At 45.4% G+C, this 25,471-nt stretch overlaps 1 protein-coding gene across 1 annotated transcript; it reads right to left on the reverse strand.

Moving 5' to 3' along the window:
- Window positions 1-1,149: 1,149 nt before the first annotated feature.
- LOC149431438 (uncharacterized) lies at window positions 1,150-24,865 on the reverse strand. The gene is made up of 4 exons (XM_089665603.1): window positions 24,798-24,865; window positions 22,574-22,772; window positions 15,306-15,447; window positions 1,150-3,137 (listed from the first exon to the last, which is right to left on the reverse strand). Exons 1-4 carry the CDS (start codon window positions 24,863-24,865, stop codon window positions 1,636-1,638), a joined length of 1,911 nt encoding a protein of 636 aa, XP_089521729.1. The 3' UTR covers window positions 1,150-1,635.
- Window positions 24,866-25,471: the final 606 nt, after the last annotated feature.

The raw sequence follows: 25,471 nt of genomic DNA on the forward strand, positions 1-25,471 counted from the left end.
AGGAGCCGATCATCACATATAGAAGAGACATTTCTACCACTTCTATATATAACAGCTTCCCGCTGTCACTGGTGCCTGAGGAAGACATGGATGGGTACAGCGGCCACACCCCCAGGAATCAGTGATGTCATTGGGAATCCCTGCCATGTAAGGAAGGGGGCGGGGATAGCAGTGACATCACTGACCAAATATGGTCACTGGTCACATTTGGGTAATGAGGTCCCACCATCCCTGTCCCTTCACTTATGTAGATGATGACAGTTTAGGGAGCTGTCATTGGGCTGGTGCTATTGTCGGGTACTATATACCCCATACTCATTCACATTGGGGGACGGTATATGGGGGTCCCTTGTTATTAAAGGGGGTTTCCAGAATCCAATATGACCCCCACCCACAGATCCCCACAGCCACCAGCCAAGGTGCTATGCCTGGGGGAATCCCCCCTGGTAAGGTGCCCCCCATGTTGTGTACATGTGGCCTGGTATGGATCAGGAGGGGGGGCACACTACAGCCCCCCTCTGCACTCTGTATGGTGGGCTGTATATGATATACTGCTGACCCCCGCACTCTGCGCCGTTATTGAAGGGTGTGAGGTGTCACCGAGGAGCAATGTTCTATATTGAAGTTTGCCCTCATTGCACCGACACACACAATAGTTTTTGTTCAATAAATGTTTTATTATAATTTTACATTTAACAAGATTGAAGCATAAAAATCAGGAAATAGTAAAGGAAGAAATCTGATTGGTCAGGAAGATCCCTTGTCTGGAATGTGGGGGCGGAGTCATTATTATTGGTGTACAATACAATACACAACGTGTTCCATTATTATAACAAAGTATTGTAGAAAAGATCCCAACATAGAAAATGGGGGAAAGGAGGAAATAAAGGCGGATATGAAGGGGAATCTGTGTACGGGGAACACCTTAACAATCACCACCATTTTATTCTCCAGGGCCTCTGATGTCACAGAATAGATGTTTGGGGGTTTATCTCATCTTCAGGACCAAAATCTGCATTTTCCCATGTGTGCAAAATCATGCAGAAACAGCTCTGGCAGTGAGAGGGTTAATGTGGGCTAGATGGGATCACTCTGCTGGGGTGACATTAGAGCTCCCCCTAGCTGCAGCCTGGTAATAACATTGCTGGGAGGTCTATTCATTTCTCTGCTCCATACTTCCCGTCTTTATAGAAACGTCTCCTGACATTTGGGGGTCTATTCATAGAATGTTTGTATAGCAATTCCCTCAGTGAGAGTTCATGTCCATTCCTCCTGTGTGAATGGGGGAACCAATGTTATTAGGATCACATCTGAGCTGCTGGAATGTCTTCCATTCATGGAAAATACATTGAAAACTTCTTCTCCTGCCATCAATGGCCGACCCGGTCCCACACTTCATCCATGTCTTTGGGGCCCTCTGTTCTCCTTATGAACTGTTTCTTCCATGATGAAGATCAGCCATGGAGTATATCTGAGGTGTATATCAGGGTGTGCTTCTTCCCCACATGAGAGCTGGGATGTCCAGCAACATTCATCTAGAAGACATTTCCCGCACTCAAGGCACTAATACACCTCCAGGGTTGTGTGGGACCCCTGATGTAAAGGAAGACAGGACTTCAGAGAGGAACATTTCCCTCACTCAGGACAGAAAAGTGGCTTCTTCCTCGTGTGAGATTTCTGATGTTTGGAAAGATGGGACTTCCGTGAAAAACATTTCCCACACTCAGGACAGGAATATGGCTTCTCCCCCGTATGACATCTCTGATGTGTGTAAAGACTGGACTTCCGTGAAAAACATTTCCCACACTCAGGGCAGGAATACAGCTTCTCCCCTGTGTGAGATTTCTGATGGTTGTAAAAATTGCACTTCACTGAAAAACATTTCCCGCACTCAGTACAGGAATATGGCTTTTCCCCTGTGTGAGATCTCTGATGTGTTTGCAGACTGGACTTCTCTGAAAAACATTTCCCGCACTCAGAACAGGCAAACGGCTTCTCCCCTGTGTGAGATTTCTGATGCCTGTAAAGAACACACTTCTCTGAAAAACATTTCCCACACTCAGGACAAGAATATGGCTTCTCCCCTGTGTGATATCTCTGATGTGTGTGAAGATAGGACTTTTTTGAAAAACATTTTCCGCACTCAGAACAGGCATACGGCTTCTCCCCTGTGTGAGATTGTTGGTGCCTGTAAAGAATACGCTTCTCTGGAAAACATTTCCCACACTCAGGACAGGAATATGGCTTTTCCCCTGTGTGATATTTCTGATGTGTGTGCAGACTGGACTTCTCTGAAAAACATTTCCCGCACTCAGGACAGGAAAATGGCTTCTCACTTGTGTGAGTCTTTTTATGACGATTAACACGGAATTTAGAAGGAAACCATTTCCCACACTCAGGACAAGAATACGGCTTCTCCCCTGTGTGAGATCTCTGATGTGTGTGAAGACTGGACTTCACTGAAAAACATTTTCCACACTCAGGACAGGAATACGGCTTCTCCCCTGTGTGAGATCTCTGATGTGTGTGAAGACTGGACTTGTCTGAAAAACATTTCCCACACTCAGGACAGGAATATGGCATCTCCCCCGTGTGAGATTTCTGATGTCTGAGAAGAATAGAATGATCTGAAAAACATTTCCCACACTCAGGACAGAAATACGGCTTCTCACCAGTGTGAGTTCTTTTATGCACATTAAGATTGTATTTAGTGTGGAAACATTTCCCGCACTCAGGACAGGAATACGGCTTCTCCCCCGTGTGAAATCTCTGATGTGTGTGAAGACTGGACTTGTCTGAAAAACCTTTCCCACACTCAGGACAGGAATGCGGCTTCTCCCCCGTGTGAGATCTTTTATGCACATAAAGACTGGATTTATAACGGAAACCCTTCCCACACTCAGTACAGGAGAACCTCTTCCCTGTTGGAAGGCCGGCCCGGTCCCGCACAGTCTGAGGTTCCTCAGGATACGAGGAATCTGATGGTCCATCTACATTGGGTGGTGCCGGATGGACATTGGAAGGAGCCGGGTTTTCTCCTGGACTATACTGTGTGATGTCCTCATCTTCTTCTACTTTCCAGTCTGGAGACAAAGTGAGACAATCCTCGGAGGTTTTCCTCATCTCCCGGCCATGGACTAAAATACAAAGACAAAGAGGATTACTAGACAGGAGCTGATTGGTTCCCCCAAACCAGGACTCCGCCCACATCAGGCAGCTTGGGCTCTGAGAAGCTTACAATTCCACCCTCAAGGGAACTAGGAAATGGCTCCTCTGATCTCCTACCAGGTCATTTCTTTATTCATGGACCTTAGTCAGAGAGTGAGGAAACAACCAGAACTGTCTTTTATAGGAGGGACAGTGATGAGGGGATTATAGGACGAGGGTCCCACCCCCTCTATCACTCATCGCCATCTTCCCAACACAAGAAGTACTGCACTTCCTTATTTAGTCCATGATTTAGTCATGAAGAACAGCGGGGCTGAGCCCCACCAGAGGTCAGAGAGTGAGGATGGGGGGAGAACCACCAACATGAAGACTGGATGGATCCTGAAGACCACCATCATTGGGGTATTGACTCCTCCCTCATTATCACTTTCTGTTTAAGGGTCCAAAGTTGGAGGATGTTATCACATTATTATCACCATGTAAAAGTCTGTGCTCCAATCACATCATCCGATATAAAACGTCCAGTTGGGAGGAAATGGGTGGAACAAAAGAGAATCCATATTATGTGTATATATAGCAGTGGGGGGAGGGGGAGAGCAGAAGTCAGGAGTATGTAATGTACAACATAGAGTATATAGTGCAGGGGTCAGGAGTATGTAATGTACAACATAGAGTATATAGTGCAGGGGTCAGGAGAATGTAATGTACAACATAGAGTATATAGTGCAGGGGTCAGGAGGATGTAATGTACAACATAGAGTATATAGTGCAGGGGTCAGGAGTATGTAATGTACAACATAGAGTATATAGTGCAGGGGTCAGGAGTATATAATGTACAACATAGAGTATATAGTGCAGGGTCAGGAGGATGTAATGTACAACACAGAGTATATAGTGCAGGGGTCAGGAGTATGTAATGTACAACATAGAGTATATAGTGCAGGGTCAGGAGGATGTAATGTACAACACAGAGTATATAGTGCAGGGGTCAGGAGTATGTAATGTACAACATAGAGTATATAGTGCAGGGGTCAGGAGTATATAATGTACAACATAGAGTATATAGTGCAGGGTCAGGAGGATGTAATGTACAACACAGAGTATATAGTGCAGGGGTCAGGAGTATGTAATGTACAAGTTATATAGTATAAGGGTCAGGACTCACAGTATTAGTATTCTGTAATCAGTGGAAGCTTAAATGTTTACTGTAGACAACATGTAGAGGTGAGCTGGGATTAAACCATCATGAAACAGGTTAGATTGGAGGTGAGCAAATCCTTGAACAGAGGGGTGGCTGTGGACGTGGTATACTTGGACAGAGGGGTGGTGGTCAACGTGGTATACTTAGACAGAGGGGTAGCGGTGGGCGTGGTATACTTGGACAGAGGGGTGGCAGTGGGCGTGGTATCCTTGGACAGAGTGGTGGTGGTGGACGTGTATACTTGGACAGAGGGGTGGTGGTGGACGTGGTATACTTTGACAAAGGGGTGCCGGTGGAAGTGGTATACTTGGACAAAGAGGTGTCGGTGGATGTGTTATACTTGGACAGAGGGGTGGCTGTGGACATGGTATACTTGGATAGAGGGGTGGCTGTGGACGTGGTATACTTGGACAGAGGGGTGGCAGTGGACGTGGTATACTTGGACAGAGAGGTGGCTGTGGACGTGGTATACTTGGACAGAGGGGTGGCTGTGGACGTGGTATACTTGGACAGAGGGGTGGTGGTGGAAGTGGTATACTTGGACAGAGGGGTGGCGGTGGACGTGGTATACTTGGACAGAGGGGTGGCGGTGGCCATGGTATACTTGGACAGAGGGGTGGCGGTGGACGTGGTATACTTGGACAGAGGGGTGGCGGTGGATGTGGTATACTTGGACAGAGGGGTGGCAGTGGACGTGGTATACTTGGACAGAGGGGTGATGGTGGACGTGGTATACTTGGACAGAGGGGTGGAGGTGGACGTGGTATACTTGGACAGAGGGGTGGCAGTGGACGTGGTATACTTGGACACAGTTCCCCACACACGGCTAATGTGTAAGGTAAAGTCTATGGGCTGGAACAATGCAAATGTAAATGGATAGAAAACTGGCTGAAAGATCGTATTTAGAGAGTAGTGGTTAATGATTCATACTCTGAATGGTCTGGGGGTGTCAGTGGGGTACCCCAAGGTTCAGTGTTATTAGTGGGGTACCCCAGGGTTCAGTGTTGTGTACCCAAAGGTTCAGTATTAGTGGGGTACCCAAAGGTTCAGTGTTATTAGTGGGGTACCCCAAGGTTCAGTGTTATTGGTGGTGTACCCCAGGGTTCAGTATTAGTGGAGTACCCCAAGGTTCAGTGTTATTAGTGGGGTACCCCAGGGTTCAGTGTTATTAGTGGGGTACCCCAAGGTTCAGTGTTATCAGTGGGGTACCCCAAGGTTCAGTGTTATTAGTGGGGTACCCCAAGGTTCAGTGTTATTAGTGGGGTACCCCAAGGTTCAGTATTAGTGGAGTATCCCAAGGTTCAGTGTTATTAGTGGAGTACCCCAGGGTTCAGTTTTATTAGTGGGGTACCTCAAGGTTCAGTGTTTTTGTTGGGTTCCCCAAGGTTCAGTGTCATCAGTGGTGTATCCCAAGGTTCATTGTTTGTGGGGTGCTCCAAGGTTCAGCGTTCTCAGTGGTGTACCCCAAGGTTCAGTGTTATTAGTGGGATACCCCAAGGTTTAGTGTTATTAGAGGGGTACCCCAAGGTTCAGTGTTATTAGTGGGGTACCCCAAGGTTCAGTGTGATTAGTGGGGGACCCCAAGGTTCAATGTGATTAGTGGGGTATTACGGGGTTCAGTGTTATTAGTGGTGTACCCCAAGGTTCAGTGTGATTAGCTGGTTCCCTCCCGGCCTATGGCCAGATGGTGGCCGGGCGAGCTCCTCGTGCCTCCGGTTGGAAGCCAAATGGCATCCTTCTAGGCATGCGCAGTTTGCATGCCCACAGAGCCACGCAGTGGTGCAACCTGTCACCGGCCATGTACCTCGGACACGGCCAATGACAGATCTGTGTACCGGCTCCTTTGTCAGTACCATGTGACCTGCTGGGACCAATCACTGCAGGTCACATGACAATTGTATACAATGGATGGCTTCATTTTCTTCCCAAAAGAAGATCAAAAATTTTGAAAAAAAAAAGTTTTTCTTTGTTTCTGTTATAAAAGTTTGCAAATAAATAATTGTTCTTCATAAATTTAGGCCGAGATGTATTCTGCTCCATGTCTTTGGTGAAAATAACCCAAATTATGATTTAGTTTGTAGGAAAGTTATAGAGTTCACAAACTATGGGAGATATCTGAAAATTGATCAATCCTGAAGTACTGACAGCCAATCTAATTTCTTGAGGTCCAAGAATGACAGAACAGTACAGATATCCCCCAAATGTCAGGACAGTACGGATATCCCCCAAATGTCAGGACGGTACAGATATCCCCCAAATGTCAGGACGGTACAGATATCCCCCAAATGTCAGGACAGTACAGATATCCCCCAAATGTCAGGACAGTACAGATATCCCCCAAATGTCAGGACAGTACAGATATCCCCCAAATATCAGGACAGTACAGATATCCCCCAAATGTCAGCACAGTACAGATGTCCCCCAAATGTCAGGAAGACACAGATATCCACAAATGTCAGGACGGTGCAGATATCCCCCAAATGTCAGAACGGTACAGATATCCCCCAAATGTCAGAACAGTACAGATATCCCCCAAATGTCAGCACAGTACAGATATCCCCCAAATGTCAGAACGGTACAGATATCTCCCAAATGTCAGGATGGTACAGATATCCCCCAAATGTCAGAACAGTACAGATATCCCCCAAATGTCAGGAAGATACAGATATCCACAAATGTCAGGACGGTGCAGATATCCCTCAAATGTCAGGACTGTACAGATATCCCCCAAATGTCAGAAAGGTACAGATATCCCCCAAATGTCAGAACAATACAGATATCCCCCAAATGTCAGAACAATACAGATATCCCCCAAATGTCAGGACGGTACAGATATCCCCCAAATGTCAGGATGGTACAGATATCCCCCGAATGTCAGGACAGTATAGATATCCCCCAAATGTCAGAACGGTACAGATATCCCCCAAATGTCAGAACGGTACAGATATCCCCCAAATGTCAGGACGGTACAGATATCCCCCAAATGTCAGGATGGTACAGATATCCCCCAAATGTCAGGACAGTATAGATATCCCCCAAATGTCAGAACGGTACAGATATCCCCCAAATGTCAGGATGGTACAGATATCCCCCAAATGTCAGGATGGTACAGATATCCTCCAAATGTCAGGACAGTACAGATATTCCCCAAATGTCAGGATGGTAAAGATATTCCCCAAATGTCAGGATGGTAAAGATATCCCCCAAATGTCAGGACGGTACAGATATCCCCCAAATGTCAGGACGGTACAGATATCCCCCAAATTTCAGGATGGTACAGATATCCCCCCAAATTTCAGGATGGTACAGATATCCCCCCAAATGTCAGGACGGTACAGATATCCCCCAAATGTCAGGATGGTACAGATTTTCCCCAAATTTCAGGATAGTACAGATATCCCCCAAATTTCAGGACGGTACAGATATCCCCCAAATTTCAGGACGGTACAGATATCCCCCAAATGTCAGAACAATACAGATATCCCACAAATGTCAGGACGGTACAGATATCCCCCAAATGTCAGGATGGTACAGATATCCCCCGAATGTCAGGACAGTACAGATATCCCCCGAATGTCAGGACAGTATAGATATCCCCCAAATGTCAGGATGGTACAGATATCCTCCAAATGTCAGGACAGTACAGATACCCCCCAAATGTCAGGACGGTACAGATATCCCCCAAATGTCAGGACGGTACAGATTTTCCCCAAATTTCAGGATGGTACAGATATCCCCCAAATTTCAGGACGGTACAGATATCCCCTAAATGTCAGGACAGTACAGATATCCCCCAAATGTCAGGACGGTACAGATATCCCCCAAATGTCAGGACAGTATAGATATCCCCCAAATGTGAGAACAGTACAGATATCCCCCAAATGTCAGGACAGTACAGATATCCCCCAAATGTCAGGACAGTACAGATATCCCCCAAATGTCAGGACAGTACAGATATCCCCCAAATGTCAGGACAGTACAGATAACCCCCCAAATGTCAGGACAGTACAGATTTCCCCCAAATGTCAGGACGGTACAGATATCCCCCAAATGTCAGGACAGTACAGATATCCCCCAAATGTCAGGACAGTACAGATATCCCCCAAATTTCAGGATGGTACAGATATCCCCCCAAATTTCAGGACGGTACAGATATCCCCCCAAATGTCAGGATGGTACAGATATCCGCCACATTTTAGTTTGGGTACAGTGTTGTATGATCGCGCAATTGTCATTCAAAGTGTGAGAGCGCTGAAACCTAAAAATTGGCCTGGGCAGGAAGGGGGTAAAAGTGCTCGGTATGGAAGGGGTTAGTGGGGTATTACGGGGTTCAGTGTAATTAGTGGGGTACTCAAAGGTTCAGTGTTATTAGTGGGGTACCCCAGGGTTCAGTGTTTTTAGTGGGATACCCCAGGGTTCAGTGTGATTAGTGGGGTACCCCAAGGTTCAGTGTGATTAGTGGGGTACCCCAAGGCTCAGTGTGATTAGTGGGGTACCCCAGGGTTCAGTGTGATTAGTGGGGTACCCCAAGGTTCAGTGTTATTAGTGGGGTACCCCAGGGTTCAGTGTTATTAGTGGGGTACCCCAGGGTTCAGTGTTATTAGTGGGGTACCCCAAGGTTCAGTGTTATTAGTGGGGTACCCCAGGGATCAGTGTTGGGACCCTTACTTATTAATATATATATAAACAATATGGGGTGTGAGATTATAAATCCCATTCCAGTCTTTGCAGATGACACCAAGCTGTGCCGGGGAATAACGTCCTTACAGGATGTCTCCAACTTACAAGCCGACCTCAATGCTCTGTGTAATTGGGGGACTATGGGGCCAATGAGGGCTAATGGTGATACATGTAAGGTTCTGCACTGGGGGGGGCTAAGAATATGCATGGATCATACATATTAGGGGGGTACAACTGGGGGGGTCAATGGTGGAGAAGGATCTGGGGGGGGGGGTCAATGGTGGAGAAGGTTCTGGAGGGAAATGGAGAAATATCTGGGGGGCAATGGTGGAGAGGGATCTGGAGGGGTCAATGGTGGAGAAAGATCTGGGGGGCGAATGGTGGAGAAAGATCTGGGGGGCAAATGGTGGAGAAAGATCTGGGGGGCCAATGGTGGAGAAATATCTGGGGAGGTCAATGGTGAAGAAGGATCTGGGGGGGTCAATGGTGGAGAAGGATCTGGGGGGGTCAATGGTGGAGAAGGATCTGGGGGTTCTAGTAGATCACAAGTTAATATTGACATGCAATGCCAAGCTGCGTGTTCTAAAGCGAACAAAATCCTCTCTTGTATTAGGAGAGGTATAGACTCCAGAGAGAGAGATATCACCCCTCCCCTCCCCCCGGGTACAAATCATTAGTAAGACCTCATCTGGAATATGCAGTTCAGTTTTGGGCTCCAATTCACAAAAAGAACATTGGGGAACTGGAGGAAGTACAGAGAAGGGCAACCAAACTGATACGAGGCATGGAGGAGATCAGCTATGAGGAAAGATTAGAGGAACTGAATGTATTCTCTACTGAGAAGAGGAGATTAAGGGGGGATATGATCTCCATGTATAATACATAAGGGGGATATGATCTCCATGTATAATACATAAGGGGGATATGATCTCCATGTATAATACATAAGGGGGGATATGATCTCCATGTATAATACATAAGGGGGGATATGATCTCCATGTATAATACATAAGGGGGTGATATGATCTCCATGTATAATACATAAGGGGGGATATGATCACCATGTATAATACATAAGGGGGATATGATCTCCATGTATAATACATAAGGGGGGATATGATCTCCATGTATAATACATAAGGGGGATATGATCTCCATGTATAATACATAAGGGGGGATATGATCTCCATGTATAATACATAAGGGGGTGATATGATCTCCATGTATAATACATAAGGGGGGATATGATCTCCATGTATAATACATAAGGGGGGATATGATCTCCATGTATAATACATAAGGGGGGATATGATCTCCATGTATAATACATAAGGGGGATATGATCTCCATGTATAATACATAAGGGGGGATATGATCTCCATGTATAATACATAAGGGGGATATGATCTCCATGTATAATACATAAGGGGGATATGATCTCCATGTATAATACATAAGGGGGATATGATCACCATGTATAACACATAAGGGGGGATATGATCTCCATGTATAATACATAAGGGGGGGATATGATCTCCATGTATAATACATAAGGGGATATGATCTCCATGTATAATACATAAGGGGGGGATATGATCTCCATGTACAATACATAAGGGGATATGATCTCCATGTATAATACATAAGGGGGGGATATGATCTCCATGTATAATACATAAGGGGGGATATGATCTCCATGTATAATACATAAGGGGGGATATGATCACCATGTATAATACATAAGGGGGGATATGATCACCATGTATAATACATAAGGGGGGATATGATCTCCATGTATAATACATAAGGGGGGATATGATCTCCATGTCTAATACATAAGGGGGGATATGATCTCCATGTATAATACATAAGGGGGATATGATCACCATGTATAATACATAAGGGGGGGATATGATCTCCATGTATAATACATAAGGGGGGGATATGATCTCCATGTATAATACATAAGGGGGGGATATGATCTCCATGTATAACACATAAGGGGGGATATGATCTCCATGTATAACACATAAGGGGGGATATGATCTCCATGTATAATACATAAGGGGTGATATGATCTCCATGTATAATACATAAGGGGGGATATGATCTCCATGTATAACACATAAGGGGGGATATGATCTCCATGTATAATACATAAGGGGGGATATGATCTCCATGTATAATACATAAGGGGGGATATGATCTCCATGTATAATACATAAGGGGGGATATGATCTCCATGTATAATACATAAGGGGGGATATGATCTCCATGTATAATACATAAGGGGGGATATGATCTCCATGTATAATACATAAGGGGGGGATATGATCTCCATGTATAATACATAAGGGGGATATGATCTCCATGTATAATACATAAGGGGGGATATGATCTCCATGTATAATACATAAGGGGGATATGATCTCCATGTATAATACATAAGGGGGGATATGATCTCCATGTATAATACATAAGGGGGGATATGATCTCCATGTATAATACATAAGGGGGATATGATCTCCATGTATAATACATAAGGGGGATATGATCACCATGTATAATACATATGGGGGGATATGATCTCCATGTATAATACATAAGGGGGGATATGATCTCCATGTATAATACATAAGGGGGATATGATCTCCATGTATAATACATAAGGGGAATATGATCACCATGTATAATACATAAGGGGGATATGATCTCCATGTATAATACATAAGGGGGATATGATCTCCATGTATAATACATAAGGGGGATATGATCACCATGTATAATACATAAGGGGGATATGATCACCATGTATAATACATAAGGGGGGATATGATCTCCATGTATAACACATAAGGGGGGATATGATCTCCATGTATAACACATAAGGGGGGATATGATCTCCATGTATAACACATAAGGGGGGATATGATCTCCATGTATAACACATAAGGGGGGATATGATCTCCATGTATAACACATAAGGGGGGATATGATCTCCATGTATAACACATAAGGGGGATATGATCTCCATGTATAATACATAAGGGGTGATATGATCACCATGTATAATACATAAGGGGGGATATGATCTCCATGTATAATACATAAGGGGGGGATATGATCTCCATGTATAATACATAAGGGGGGATATGATCTCCATGTATAATACATAAGGGGGGATATGATCACCATGTATAATACATAAGGGGGGGATATGATCTCCATGTATAATACATAAGGGGGGATATGATCACCATGTATAATACATAAGGGGGGATATGATCTCCATGTATAATACATAAGGGGGGATATGATCTCCATGTATAATACATAAGGGGGGGGATATGATCTCCATGTATAATACATAAGTTGGGATATGATCTCCATGTATAATACATAAGGGGGATATGATCTCCATGTATAATACATAAGGGGGGATATGATCTCCATGTATAATACATAAGGGGGGATATGATCTCCATGTATAATACATAAGGGGGGATATGATCTCCATGTATAATACATAAGGGGGGGGGGATATGATCTCCATGTATAATACATAAGGGAGGATATGATCTCCATGTATAATACATAAGGGGGATATGATCTCCATGTATAATACATAAGGGGGGATATGATCTCCATGTATAATACATAAGGGGGGATATGATCTCCATGTATAATACATAAGGGGGATATGATCTCCATGTATAATACATAAGGGGGGATATGATCTCCATGTATAATACATAAGGGGGGATATGATCTCCATGTATAATACATAAGGGGGGATATGATCTCCATGTATAATACATAAGGGGGGATATGATCTCCATGTATAATACATAAGGGGGGATATGATCTCCATGTATAATACATAAGGGGGGATATGATCTCCATGTATAATACATAAGGGGGGGTATGATCTCCATGTATAATACATAAGAGGGGATATGATCTCCATGTATAATACATAAGGGGGGATATGATCTCCATGTATAATACATAAGGGGGGATATGATCTCCATGTATAATACATAAGGGGGGATATGATCTCCATGTATAATACATAAGGGGGGATATGATCTCCATGTATAATACATAAGGGGGGGGTATGATCTCCATGTATAATACATAAGGGGGGATATGATCTCCATGTATAATACATAAGGGGGATATGATCTCCATGTATAATACATAAGGGGGGGGGGTATGATCTCCATGTATAATACATAAGGGGGGATATGATCTCCATGTATAATACATAAGTGGGATATGATCTCCATGTATAATACATAAGGGGGGATATGATCTCCATGTATAATACATAAGGGGGATATGATCTCCATGTATAATACATAAGGGGAGGGGTATGATCTCCATGTATAATACATAAGGGGGGATATGATCTCCATGTATAATACATAAGGGGGGATATGATCTCAATGTATAATATATAAGGGGGGGTATGATCTCCATGTATAATACATAAGGGGGATATGATCTCCATGTATAATACATAAGGGGGGATATGATCTCCATGTATAATACATAAGGGGGGATATGATCACCATGTATAATACATAAGGGGGGATATGATCTCCATGTATAATACATAAGGGGGATATGATATCCATGTATAATACATAAGGGGGGGATATGATCTCCATGCATAATACATAAGGGGGGATATGATCTCTATATATAATACATAAGGGGGGATATGATCTCCATGTATAATACATAAGGGGGGATATGATCTCCATGTATAATACATAAGGGGGATATGATCTCCATGTATAATACATAAGGGGGGGATATGATCTCCATGTATAATACATAAGAGGGGGATATGATCTCCATGTATAATACATAAGGGGGATATTATCTCCATGTATAATACATAAGGGGGATATGATCTCCATGTATAATACATAAGGGGGGATATGATCTCCATGTATAATACATAAGGGGGATATGATCTCCATGTATAATACATAAGGGGGGATATGATCTCCATGTATAATACATAAGGGGGGATATGATCTCCATGTATAATAAATAAGGGGGATATGATCTCCATGTATAATACATAAGGGGGGATATGATCACCATGTATAATACATAAGGGGGGGATATGATCTCCATGTATAATACATAAGGGGGGGATATGATCTCCATGTATAATACATAAGGGGGATATGATCTCCATGTATAATACATAAGGGGGGATATGATCTCCATGTATAATACATAAGGGGGGATATGATCTCCATGTATAATACATAAGGGGGGGATATGATCTCCATGTATAATACATAAGGGGGATATGATCTCCATGTATAATACATAAGGGGGGATATGATCTCCATGTATAATACATAAGGGGGGATATGATCTCCATGTATAATACATAAGGGGGATATGATCTCCATGTATAATACATAAGGGGGGGATATGATCTCCATGTATAATACATAAGGGGGGATATGATCACCATGTATAATACATAAGGGGGATATGATCTCCATGTATAATACATAAGGGGGGGTTGCTGTAGGAAAGTCCTGGATTCTTTCTTGGATACACAGAATATAACTGGATATAACATTTATAGGGAAAGTTGATCCCGGGAATATCCGATTGCCTCTCGGGGGGTCAGGAAGGAATTTTTTCCCCTGCAGGAGCAGATTGGATCGTGCTTTGCTGGGTTTTTGCTTTCTGGTGGATCAGCTGTGGGTGTCGGATTATAACTTTTATTTTTAATGGTACAACTAGATGGAATGTCTTTTTCCAGCCAGACTAACTATGTAACTATGTAGGTCCCACACCGCTGCCTCCCATCTCCTGAGACTGCACTCAGTGACTTGGGTCTGAGACACTACAGACATATCCCTCCACCCGGCACAGCCAGCAGATAACAGAGAAGGACCCCTGGAGGAGTCAGGCACAAGGCAGGAGACCCCAGTCACATGTCCTGGGTGCCTACATTATGCAATGCTTATAGGAAAAATCAACATTTTGCTGCCAGCTGAACCCCAGAACCTCCATAAATCCAGTCTAGAGACATAAATTGTGTCTGCAGCACAGAGAAGGAAGATTATCCGAGAGAAATCCAGGAATACAGGACGGGGAACACAGCTCAGGAAAGTGACCAGGGGATTACAGGCTGATATCACCCAGTCCCCGCCCTACTCTGGACCAATCAGTGAGCAGTATGGGTGGAGGAATGGATTTAGTGTTCATGACCCACCTGTGCTGATCTCTGTAGGAGTGTCCTCCTCTATAAATGTCCCCGTTATTCCATCCTCCTCCATAGACTGCTGATCATCCCTCACATACGCCTCTTCTTCTTCTGCTTTCACCTCAAATTCTATATCGATTGGATCTCCACTCTAAATCAAGGAAATGACAGAAAATATCATCTGTAAAATATAAACTCACATAAAAGAACTCCACACATTGCCTCTATGAGTTCATGTTCTAGATGCTCCATCCCACCAACCTTGCAATGGGGAGGGATGGTGTGACCTTCCTGTGTGGAATCCCGGGAATACAGAGGACGGGGACATCTCTCTGGTGGGTTCCTGGTATTAGGTGGCTCCATCATATCCTTGTGTCCTTCTGAAAACTCCTCCATCACTCCATACTCCTCATCCTCCTCTTTATACTCTTCTTTAACATCAATATTCTCATCCCCGAGGATTCCACTCTGAAAGATATAATAAAACATTCATTGTAACAAACATGCTGTGTATAAATCACAACTACCAATAATTGTCATCATCTACCTGATGATGGTGAGGGATGGTGTGACCTTCCTGTGTGGAATCCCGGGAATACAGAGGACGGGGACATCTCTCTGGTGGGTTCCCATGACTGGATCCATCTGTAGGAAACACACACACTGACTGAATCCATTGTTTCTATGTGTTTATCAGATGATGGGGGATCTAGGTGGATCCTCCGTACTGCTCTCTCCTTTACAATAAAGTCTCCTCTTACCCGGTGATGTGAGGGGCGGCTGATTGTCCATCATGACGTCCTTGTAGAGGTCCTTGTGTCCTTCTAAATACTCCCACTCCTCCATGGAGAAATAGACAGTGACACCCTGACACCTTATAGGAACCTGACACACACAATGATACAGTCACCATCCAGACACATCCCTTGTCTGTTACTGGAGAATGTCCCAGAATTCCCGGCACCGCTCACCTCTCCTGTCAGCAGCTCAGTGATCTCTCTGGTGACTTCTAGAATCTTCTTCTTCTTTCTCTCTTCTATCAGGGAGGGAGGTGGAGGCAATGTGATGTCATATGATCTCCAGACTTCACAGGAGGAAAACTCTACATCTGAACACAAATAGTCACATCAAATGATATTCCCAGAATCCTCCTCACCTCTCCATTCAGGTCTCCATTTTATTAAAGCCCCACTTCAGGCTGAGGTATAATTTCCCCCCACAGGACCCCCACACTACGCAGGGTATAGGCTTGTTGCAGCATTCTGATGTCATTACATACAACGCAGGACCAACAGTCCCACTTTACATGTGAGGATACCAAGGGGCCCCACATCCTAAGAGCATCAGAGAAAAAGACAAGATGGAGGGATATTGGGGGGAGGAGCTGTGAGGTCAGTGTGATGTCATAGGATTCTCTGACTCTGGATGGAGGGACATTGGGAGGAGGAGCTGTGAGGTCAGTGTGATGTCATAGGATTCTCTGACTGGATGAAGGGAAATTGGGAGGAGGAGCTGTGAGATCAGTATGATGTCATAGGATTCTCTGATTGGATTGAGGGACATTGGGAGGAGGAGCTGTGAGGTCAGTGTGATGTCATAGGATTCTCTGACTCTGGTTGGAGGGACATTGGGAGGAGGAGCTGTGAGGTCAGTGTGATGTCATAGGATTCTCTGACTCTGGTTGGAGGGACATTGGGGGGAGGAGCTGTGAGGTCAGTGTGATGTCATAGGATTCTCTGACTCTGGATGGAGGGACATTGGGAGGAGGAGCTGTGAGGTCAGTGTGATGTCATAGGATTCTCTGACTCTGGATGGAGGGACATTGGGAGGAGGAGCTGTGAGGTCAGTGTGATGTCATAGGATTCTCTGACTCTGGATGGAGGGACATTGGGAGGAGGAGCTGTGGGGTCAGTGTGATGTCATAGGATTCTCTGACTCTGGATGGAGGGACATTGGGAGGAGGAGCTGTGGGGGGGGGGCGCTCTGTGAGGTTTCTGTACATTGCTCCCAGGTTCATCCCACCTCTCCAAACATGAAAGATGAACTTTATCTTTGGGCTTGCCAGGGCACATATTTTTTCTCATTTTAGATGAATATCTGAGACTTGGATCATTATGAAGAAATATGGTTTCAGGACATTATTATTATTATACAGGATTTATGGCGCCAACAGTTTGCTCAGCACTTTACAATATAACGGGAGACAATACAGCAACAATACAGATCAATACAAGAGGGTTAGGAGGCCCTGATCCCGGGAGCTTACAATCTAGGAGGGAGGGGCTAGTGGTACAAATGGTTGTAACTGTGGGGGATGGAGTGGTTGGAAGAACAGAAGATTCCAGTATTAGCTGAGGGCAGGATAGGCTTCCCTGAAGAGATCAGTTTTCAGAGATCACCTAAAAGTGAGCAGAGTAGGCGATAGTCTGATAAATTGGGGTAGAGAATTCCAGAGGATGGGGGAAGTGCTGAAGAAGTCCTAGAGGTGAGCATGGGAGGAGGAGACAAGGGAGCTAGAGAGCAGAATGTCATGGGAGGAGCAGAGAGTACGGTTTGGGTGATATTTAGAGACAAGATTGGTGATGTAATTTGGGGCAGCGTTATAAATGGCTTTATATGTTATTGTTAATGATTTGAATTGTATCCATTCGGCAATGGGAAGCCAGTGGAGGGATTGGCAGAGAGGGGTGGAAGACATTGAATGGAGGCTAGTGGAGGGATTGGCAGAGAGGGGTGGAGGACACTGAGTGGAAGCCAGTGGAGGGATTGGCAGAGAGGGGTGGAGGACACTGAGTGGAGGCCAGTGGAGGGATTGGCAGAGAGGGGTGTCAGATACAGAACGGTTAGTAAGGTGGATGAGTCTGGTAGCAGCATTCATGATAGACTGAAGAGGGGATAGCCTGCGATGAGGTTGGCCAATGAGGAGGGAGTTACAATAGTCAAGGCGAGATAAAACAAGGGAGTGAATAAGTTGCTTAGTGGTTTCCGAGGTTAGGAACGGGCGTATCTTGGAGATGTTGTGGAGGTGAAGTCTACAAGATTTGGACAGTGATTGGATTTGGGGCTGAAAGGACAGATGGGAGTCTAGGATTACACCTAGTACCCTGGCATGAGGGAGGGACTGATGATTGTGTTATTGATCTTGATGGAAAAATCAGGGGAGGGGGCAAAGGCTGGGGGGGAATACTAAGAGCTCAGTTTTGGAAAGATTGAGTTTGAGGAAGTGGAGTGACATTGTCAGGGATCTGGATATGACCAGAAATGTGTGGTAATACAGGCGTAGTCAGGGCTGGAGAGGTGGAATGGTCAGGCAGGCCATATGGTCCTGTAATGCACCACCTGGCGGTACCTCTAGAAACAACGGAATAGGATTCCCCAGAGCATGGAGTCTAAGTCCCAGTCTGTTTGTTCACCAGTCCCCCTGATGGTGGGGTTGGACTTTGAGCAGACAGAGACCCATGGTAGAGGGATCTGCCAGAGGTATATTCTGGAGAAGAGCCTGACGTGAAGAGGCGGATGAGTACGTGCAGGATGTATGGATGGATGGCTAAGCAAAAGCGTGGTCAGGCAGGCCGGGTCGGTAACGGTGGGGACAGCGTGGTACAAGGCAGCAGGCACAGAATAGTCGGGTCACTCGCCGGGTCAGTAACAGGAGATCAGATCCAATGGGGGTATACAAAAGAAGTCAGACAGGCCAGGGATAAGGGCAGGAGAAGTCAGCAGATCGGATAGGCAGATATGCAGGCCAACAGGTACAGGGGCTTATGGGAAACAACACCAAGGAACCGACTGCAGGCCTGACCATTGCTTAAATACACCTCCTGCAATCAGCCTCAGGTGATGGCTTGATTGCAGGAGTGAGACTCTGGCTGCTGAGAGCATCCGCTGGCCAGCCTTGGTACTGCAGCCCACAAGGCAGGTGAGTCCCACCACCATTGGCGAGTCCATTCCTGACAGACATCAATGCCAATATGTCACTCAGTAGGTTAGTAATGTGAGAGGAGACTGAAGGGGTGAGGTGAGGGATAGAAAGATAGATTTGTTTGTCATTAGCATAGAGATAATGGGAGTTTATTAAGTGACCAAATGAGGAGGTGTAGATGGAAAAGAGAAGGGGTCCAAGGACAGAACCTTGAGGGATCCTTACAGAAAGAGGGAGTATAGAGGAGCAGCCAGAGTTATAGGTAATGCTGAAGAAGCGCTGTGATAGATAGGAGGAGAACCAGGAGAAAGTGGAGTATCAGAGGCCAAGAGAGTGGAGTTTTTTGAGGAGGAGGGGATGGTCAACAGTATCAAAAGCCACAGAGACGTCAAGCAGTAACAGTACAGAGTAGTGGCCATTGGTTAGGATGAGTATGGAGTAGTGGCCATTGGCTGGGATGAGTACGGAGTAGTGGCCATTGGTTGGGATGAGTACGGAGTAGTGGCCATTGGTTGGGATGAGTACGTAGTAGTGGCCATCGGTTGGGATGAGTATGGAGTCGTGGCCATTGGTTGGGATGAGTACAGAGTAGTGGCTATTGGTTGGGATGAGTACAGAGTAGTGGCCATTGGTTGGGATGAGTATGGAGTAGTGGCCATTGGTTGGGATGAGTACAGAGTAGTGACCATTGGTTGGGATGAGTACAGAGTAGTGACCATTGGTTGGGATGAGTACAGAGTAGTGACCATTGGTTGGGATGAGTACGGAGTAGTGGCCATTGGTTGGGATGAGTTCTGAGCAGTGGCCATTGGTTGGGATGAGTATGGAGTAGTGGCCATTGGTTGGGATTAGTATGGAGTAGTGGCCATTGGTTGGGATGAGTATGGAGTAGTGGCCATCGGTTGGGATGAGTACGCAGTAGTGCCCATTGGTTTTAGCAGTTAGTAGATCATTAGTGAAATTTAGTAGGGCAGTTTCAATGGAGTGTAGCGAGTGAAAGCCAGACTGTAAAGGGTGAAGAAGGTTGTTGTCGGTGAGGTGGGAGCTCAGGTGATTGTAGACTAAGCGTTCTAGGATTTTAGAGGTAAATGGCAGCAGGGAGATGGGTCTTAAGTAGTTCAGGTTGGTGGGGTCCAGGGAGGGCTTGTTAAGTATGGGAGTGATGTGCGCATGCTTTAGAGGGGAGGGGAAGGCACCAGTAGAGAGGGAAAGATTGAAGATGTGAGTGAGGGAGCATATGATGGAAGAAGAGGGTGACTGTAGTAGTTGTGAGGGGACAGGATCCAGGGGGCAGGTAGTGAGACGGGCTTCTGAGAAAACATTACTGACCTCTTCAGTAGTAGTGAGGTCAGAAGAGGAAAGTGTTGAGGGAGGTTTAGTATAAGATATGCTAAGTGGGATGGATGTCTGTGCAGAGGAGAGGCCCCTATGAATTGCATCAATCTTGTTTTTGAAATGATTTGTAATCTCATAAGCAGTGAATGAGGTGCTGGGTGGAGGTCGAGGTTCTGGTACTGGGTGGAGGTGGAGAAAGTAGAGAGTTAAAAGTGGAAGAGAGACAACAAGGACTGGATGACAAGCTATTAATAAGAGTGACAAAGTCGTCTTGTTTGGCAGCATGGAGGGAGGAATTGTATGTGAAGAAAGCAGATTTATATCGGATGAATGCTTGCTGGGATTTGGTTTTACACCACAATCGCTCCAGCGCACAACTATGTCTCTTAAGATGTCTGGTGTGCTCAATCTGCCAAGGTTGTAATGGTCGGGGCCTGATGCTTCGTGTTGTTAGAGGAGCAAGTGAGTCCAGTGTGGATGACAGTGAACTGTTGTAGACAGCAGTGGCCAGGGCAGGGCAGGACAGGGGAGAGATTCTGTCATAGAGTTGGTCAGTTGCAGAGTGGAAAGGAGCCTGGTTCAAGTTGTGAAGGTTTCTGCGGGTAATTGTTGGCTGCTTGGAGGGATAGGTGTTTGAAGACGAGGAGACTGTGAAGGTGATGAGATTGTGATCAGAGAGAGGAAAGGGGGTGTTTGTGAGGTTGTAGGGAGTGCAAAGATGGGAGAAAACAAGGTCTAATGTATTCCCATCAGAGTGAGTGGAGGACGGTGTCCATTGTGTTCAGGACATTTACTACAAATGACATTTTTCTCTCTTTCTTCCTAATTGAATCTTATGAAACAAAGACATAGATATTCCAATCCCCCTAAATATTCCCCCATCCCCCGCCACTAATTAATATCATAAAATCCATTAGTATAGACTGATTAGGTGAGAAGGTGACACCTCTCCACAATGAGGAGAATGTTCCGGCCCCGGAAGTGGGGAAATGTGTATCATCATCTGCTGGAGATAAAAGACGTCACAGTGACTATGGAGGAAGAGGACAGACATGACTATGGAGGAAGAGGACAGGCATGACAGGGGGTTATTGGGTGTAAATAGGAAATAACATCTTCCTACCTGCTCTGCTGCATCTTCCAGCAACATCTCCGATATGGTTCCTGTCTGTACCTGACATCACTTCCTGTATGTACCTGACATCACTTCCTGTATGTACCTGACATCACTTCCTGTCTGTCTTCTATAGAGACTTCCTGTCTGGGTAGAAGTGAGATCCCCACCTTGTGGAGCTCAGAGGAACTGCAGCCCCGAGAAGCGTCTGGTAGTGTGACCCCGGCCTTGTGCTGGGTGTGTATGGACTGTAGATCCTTATAGAGGGGTCACCTCCACTCCCACCAAGGGGGACAGAAATATATGACTGCCTAGTCCAGCCTTTCTCAGCCAGGGGTCCTCCAAAGGTTTCTAGGGGCTCCTTCAGCAATGAACAATTCCTGTCTCTTAGTAACAAATGGCATCAATGATCTGTAAAATCCATTTCTTGGAATACATCACAGGACACGAAGCATCTTTATAAATCCTTCCTAACACTGTTATGCCCACCTACAGGTGATCGGACATTGGCCAACAATAGACAGGACGTCCCCTTGTAGAGCAGATCTACGACATAGGAAAGGTTTGTAGCAAGCCATAGCCCATAACAGGAGGGGACGGATCTCTGGGATTCCTGAGGGACTCCAAGAAATGGATTTTACAGGTAAACCAAAAATTATCATTTTCTTTGTCGCACATCACAGGACACAGAACATCTTTTACATTCCTTACTAACAGGGATGTCCCACCTAGAACATGAGGGGAGAACAACAAGCCAACAGGTCCCAAAAACAACCAGAAATAGGAAAGAACCTCATGCAGCAGCCTGCAAAAACCAATGTGTCCAAAGGGAAGAGTCCTTAGTGACTCTAACATCCACCTGGTAACATCATAAAGAGTGCACCAAAGACCAGGTAGAGGCTTCACCAACATGATACACTGAAGGTAGGTAGTGTCATCCCTTATAAAGGGGGAACCTGTCCTTTCATACTGGAAACTGGAGCAACAAGCCGAAAAATTCAGGGAATAAACATAGACATGGAAGCTGCGGGATCCTTCTATTCGGTCCTCAGGAGCCACAAAGAGAAATCCTGTTGCCAAATTGCGGCTGTCAACTACAGGTAACCTGATAGACAAACAAATACCCAACATGATAAAAACCTATTCCCCCAGTTACTGAGCCTGAGGGCAAAGGAAGGTAATATACTGTCCTGGCTGAGATGAGGGCAAAGGAAGGTAATACGCTGTCCTGGCTGAGATGAGGGTAAAGGGAGGTAATACGCTGTCCCGGCCGAGATGAATGTAAAGGAAGGTAATACGCTGTCCCGGCTGAGATGAGGGTAAAGGAAGGTAATACGCTGCCCTGGCTGAGATGAGGGTAAAGGAAGTTAATACGCCGTCCCGGCTGAGATGAGGGTAAAGGAAGGTAATACGCTGTCCCGGCTGAGATGAGGGTAAAGGGAGATAATACGCTGTCCCGGCTGAGATGAGGGTAAAGGGAGGTAATACGCTGTCCCGGCTGAGATGAGGGTAAAGGGAGGTAATACGCTGTCCCGGCTGAGATGAGGGTAAAGGAAGGTAATACGCTACCCTGGCTGAGATGAGGGTAAAGGAAGGTAATACGCTGTCCCGGCTGAGATGAGGGTAAAGGAAGGTAATACGCTGTCCCGGCTGAGATGAGGGTAAAGGAAGGTAATAAGCTGTCCCTGCTGAGATGAGGGCAAAGGGAGGTAATACGCTGTCCCGGCTGAGATGAGGGTAAAGGGAGGTAATACGCTGTCCCGGCTGAGATGAGGGTAAAGGAAGGTAATACACTGTCCCGGCTGAGATGGGGGTAAAGGGAGGTAATACACTGTCCCGGCTGAGATGAGGGTAAAGGGAGGTAATACGCTGTCCCGGCTGAGATGGGGGTAAAGGGAGGTAATACACTGTCCCGGCTGAGATGAGGGTAAAGGAAGGTAATACGCTGTCCCGGCTGAGATGAGGGTAAAGGAAGGTAATACACTGTCCTGGCTGAGATGGAAAGGTACAAACCCCTTTAGATAAAAAAAAAATAAAAAAAATCTAAGGTAAAAAAGCCATCTTTGTGAAAGAACAAAGGTTACAAAAGGAAGGTCCTGAATGGACTCAAACAGAAAATTCTGTAAAAACAGAAAGAGATCCCATAGAAACAATGACAGGCTGACCGGAGGAACAACATGCAGGACATCTAGTACCAACGCATGCAACTAGAAAGTGTAATGCAATCAGCCCCTGAAAGATGAGACTGCCAAGGCTGAAATCTGACTCTTGATTATACACAAGGCCAGGCACACATTCACCCCCCACCCCAAGAAGGAAACCAAGACACGGATCAAAACAAGGAGGAAACCTCTTAGGTCAACAAAACGCTAAATATGATTGTAAAGACCTGCGGGAAGTCTCCCTAATTTAGAATTCCTAGCCTTCAAAAGAGCAGAAACAACAAAAGGCCTCGATACTTCTGTCTGTCAAAACTTTTTTGGCTGCAATAGTCAATCCAGTATGCCCACTGACACCATAAGGCTGGAAAAATCAGGCTTTGTAATAGCAGGGCTTGACTATCTGGAGATCCAAGGACTTGTGTAGAATCAAAGAAAAAACATGAAGTAAGGAGGGGAACAGTTCCAAAATTCTAAGGCCTGGTTCACACTGCAATGAACAGCTGCCGGAGGTCTTTACCGCTCAGCCTTTGGGTTGGGTACATTTCCCTTGCCGTACCATCTGGTAGCCTGGTATATGAGGGATTCCTAGATCACAGGTGATGAGTGAAGACCATATAGTAAGAATCCAAATCCACGGCACCGCTCCAACCCTGCACCTCCTAATGGACCATCCAGGTGATAGCACTTGTACCCCGTCTCTTCTCCAACATGAAATTATGAATAGGAACAAAAAGATGAAGAGCTGCACTCTGTAATTAATAATTGTAATTAGCTCCCTCTTAATATTTCACTCTGTTGATGATGACATAACTCCATACACATGATCTTCACCTGATAAACCAAACTCCCAAAATATGTTTCACCCAAATGGGCTCGATCACATAGAGTAGGGTTGGGGCTACTCTATCCTTGTGAATGAGCCCATTGGGGTGACACACAGAATAAAATATGAAGAATGGGCTGATTACGGAGTGTGACTCTTCATCTTCTTGTAGACGGTATAGTCACAGATGAGAACACAGGAGACCAAGTCCATATCTCATGCTTCCCAATTTATAGAGATAAGTATGGGGGCTCTAACCCTGTCCAATCACCTCTGGGGGGTGTTCCCTCCTCAGCCCTGGGGATGGTTCTGTCTTCTGAAGGTGCCATGGGCAACATGGACCCACTGTTTCTGATGTCTTGGTTGGCGATGTGATTTCCAAAACCAGTGCTTCAGTCTGATCTCAACATATTCATTCACAGCATGGCTGTCATGAGCAGACCCCATAGAACCATGTTGGGGGCCCCTATGGGATTCTGTACTCCTGACACATACCATTTTATATAAGAAGGACAATCCTTTTCAGCCAGTGGTGAGCCCAATGTGCACAAATCTCTTCTCCCCACTGGGGTCGTAGTCAGCGCATTAAAATATTTCCTTTGAGGCTCAGTGAGGTGACAGATCAATCATCCGTATCTATGTCTACAGGGATGTCAGATCATTATTGCCATCTAGGTGTTCATTCCTCCAATCTTCACACTCCAGAGCCGACTATTCAGATTTTTATATTGGAACCATGTCTTCTACTGACCACTAAATGAAGAGAACACTGTATCTGTAATACTGAACATTGAATTCCAGGAATATCTGTCATATCAT

Source organism: Staurois parvus, unplaced genomic scaffold (genome assembly GCF_062004578.1).
Source record: "Staurois parvus isolate SC_StPar_1 unplaced genomic scaffold, SC_StPar_1.0 ptg002260l, whole genome shotgun sequence".
NCBI lineage: Eukaryota > Metazoa > Chordata > Amphibia > Anura > Ranidae > Staurois > Staurois parvus.

What these genes read in the sequence shown, in the direction of transcription:
- LOC149431438 (XM_089665603.1), bottom strand. Translation starts at nt 24,865, where the DNA reads ATGGACTTGGTCTCCTGTGTTCTCATCTGTGACTATACCGTCTACAAG. An exon ending in AAGATGAAGAGTCACACTCC is followed by an intron (nt 22,773 to 24,797) that starts GTAATCAGCCCA and finishes TTTGTCTATCAG; the next exon opens with GTTACCTGTAGTTGACAGCC. An exon ending in ACCTTCAGTGTATCATGTTG is followed by an intron (nt 15,448 to 22,573) that starts GTGAAGCCTCTA and finishes TCCTTGATTTAG; the next exon opens with AGTGGAGATCCAATCGATAT.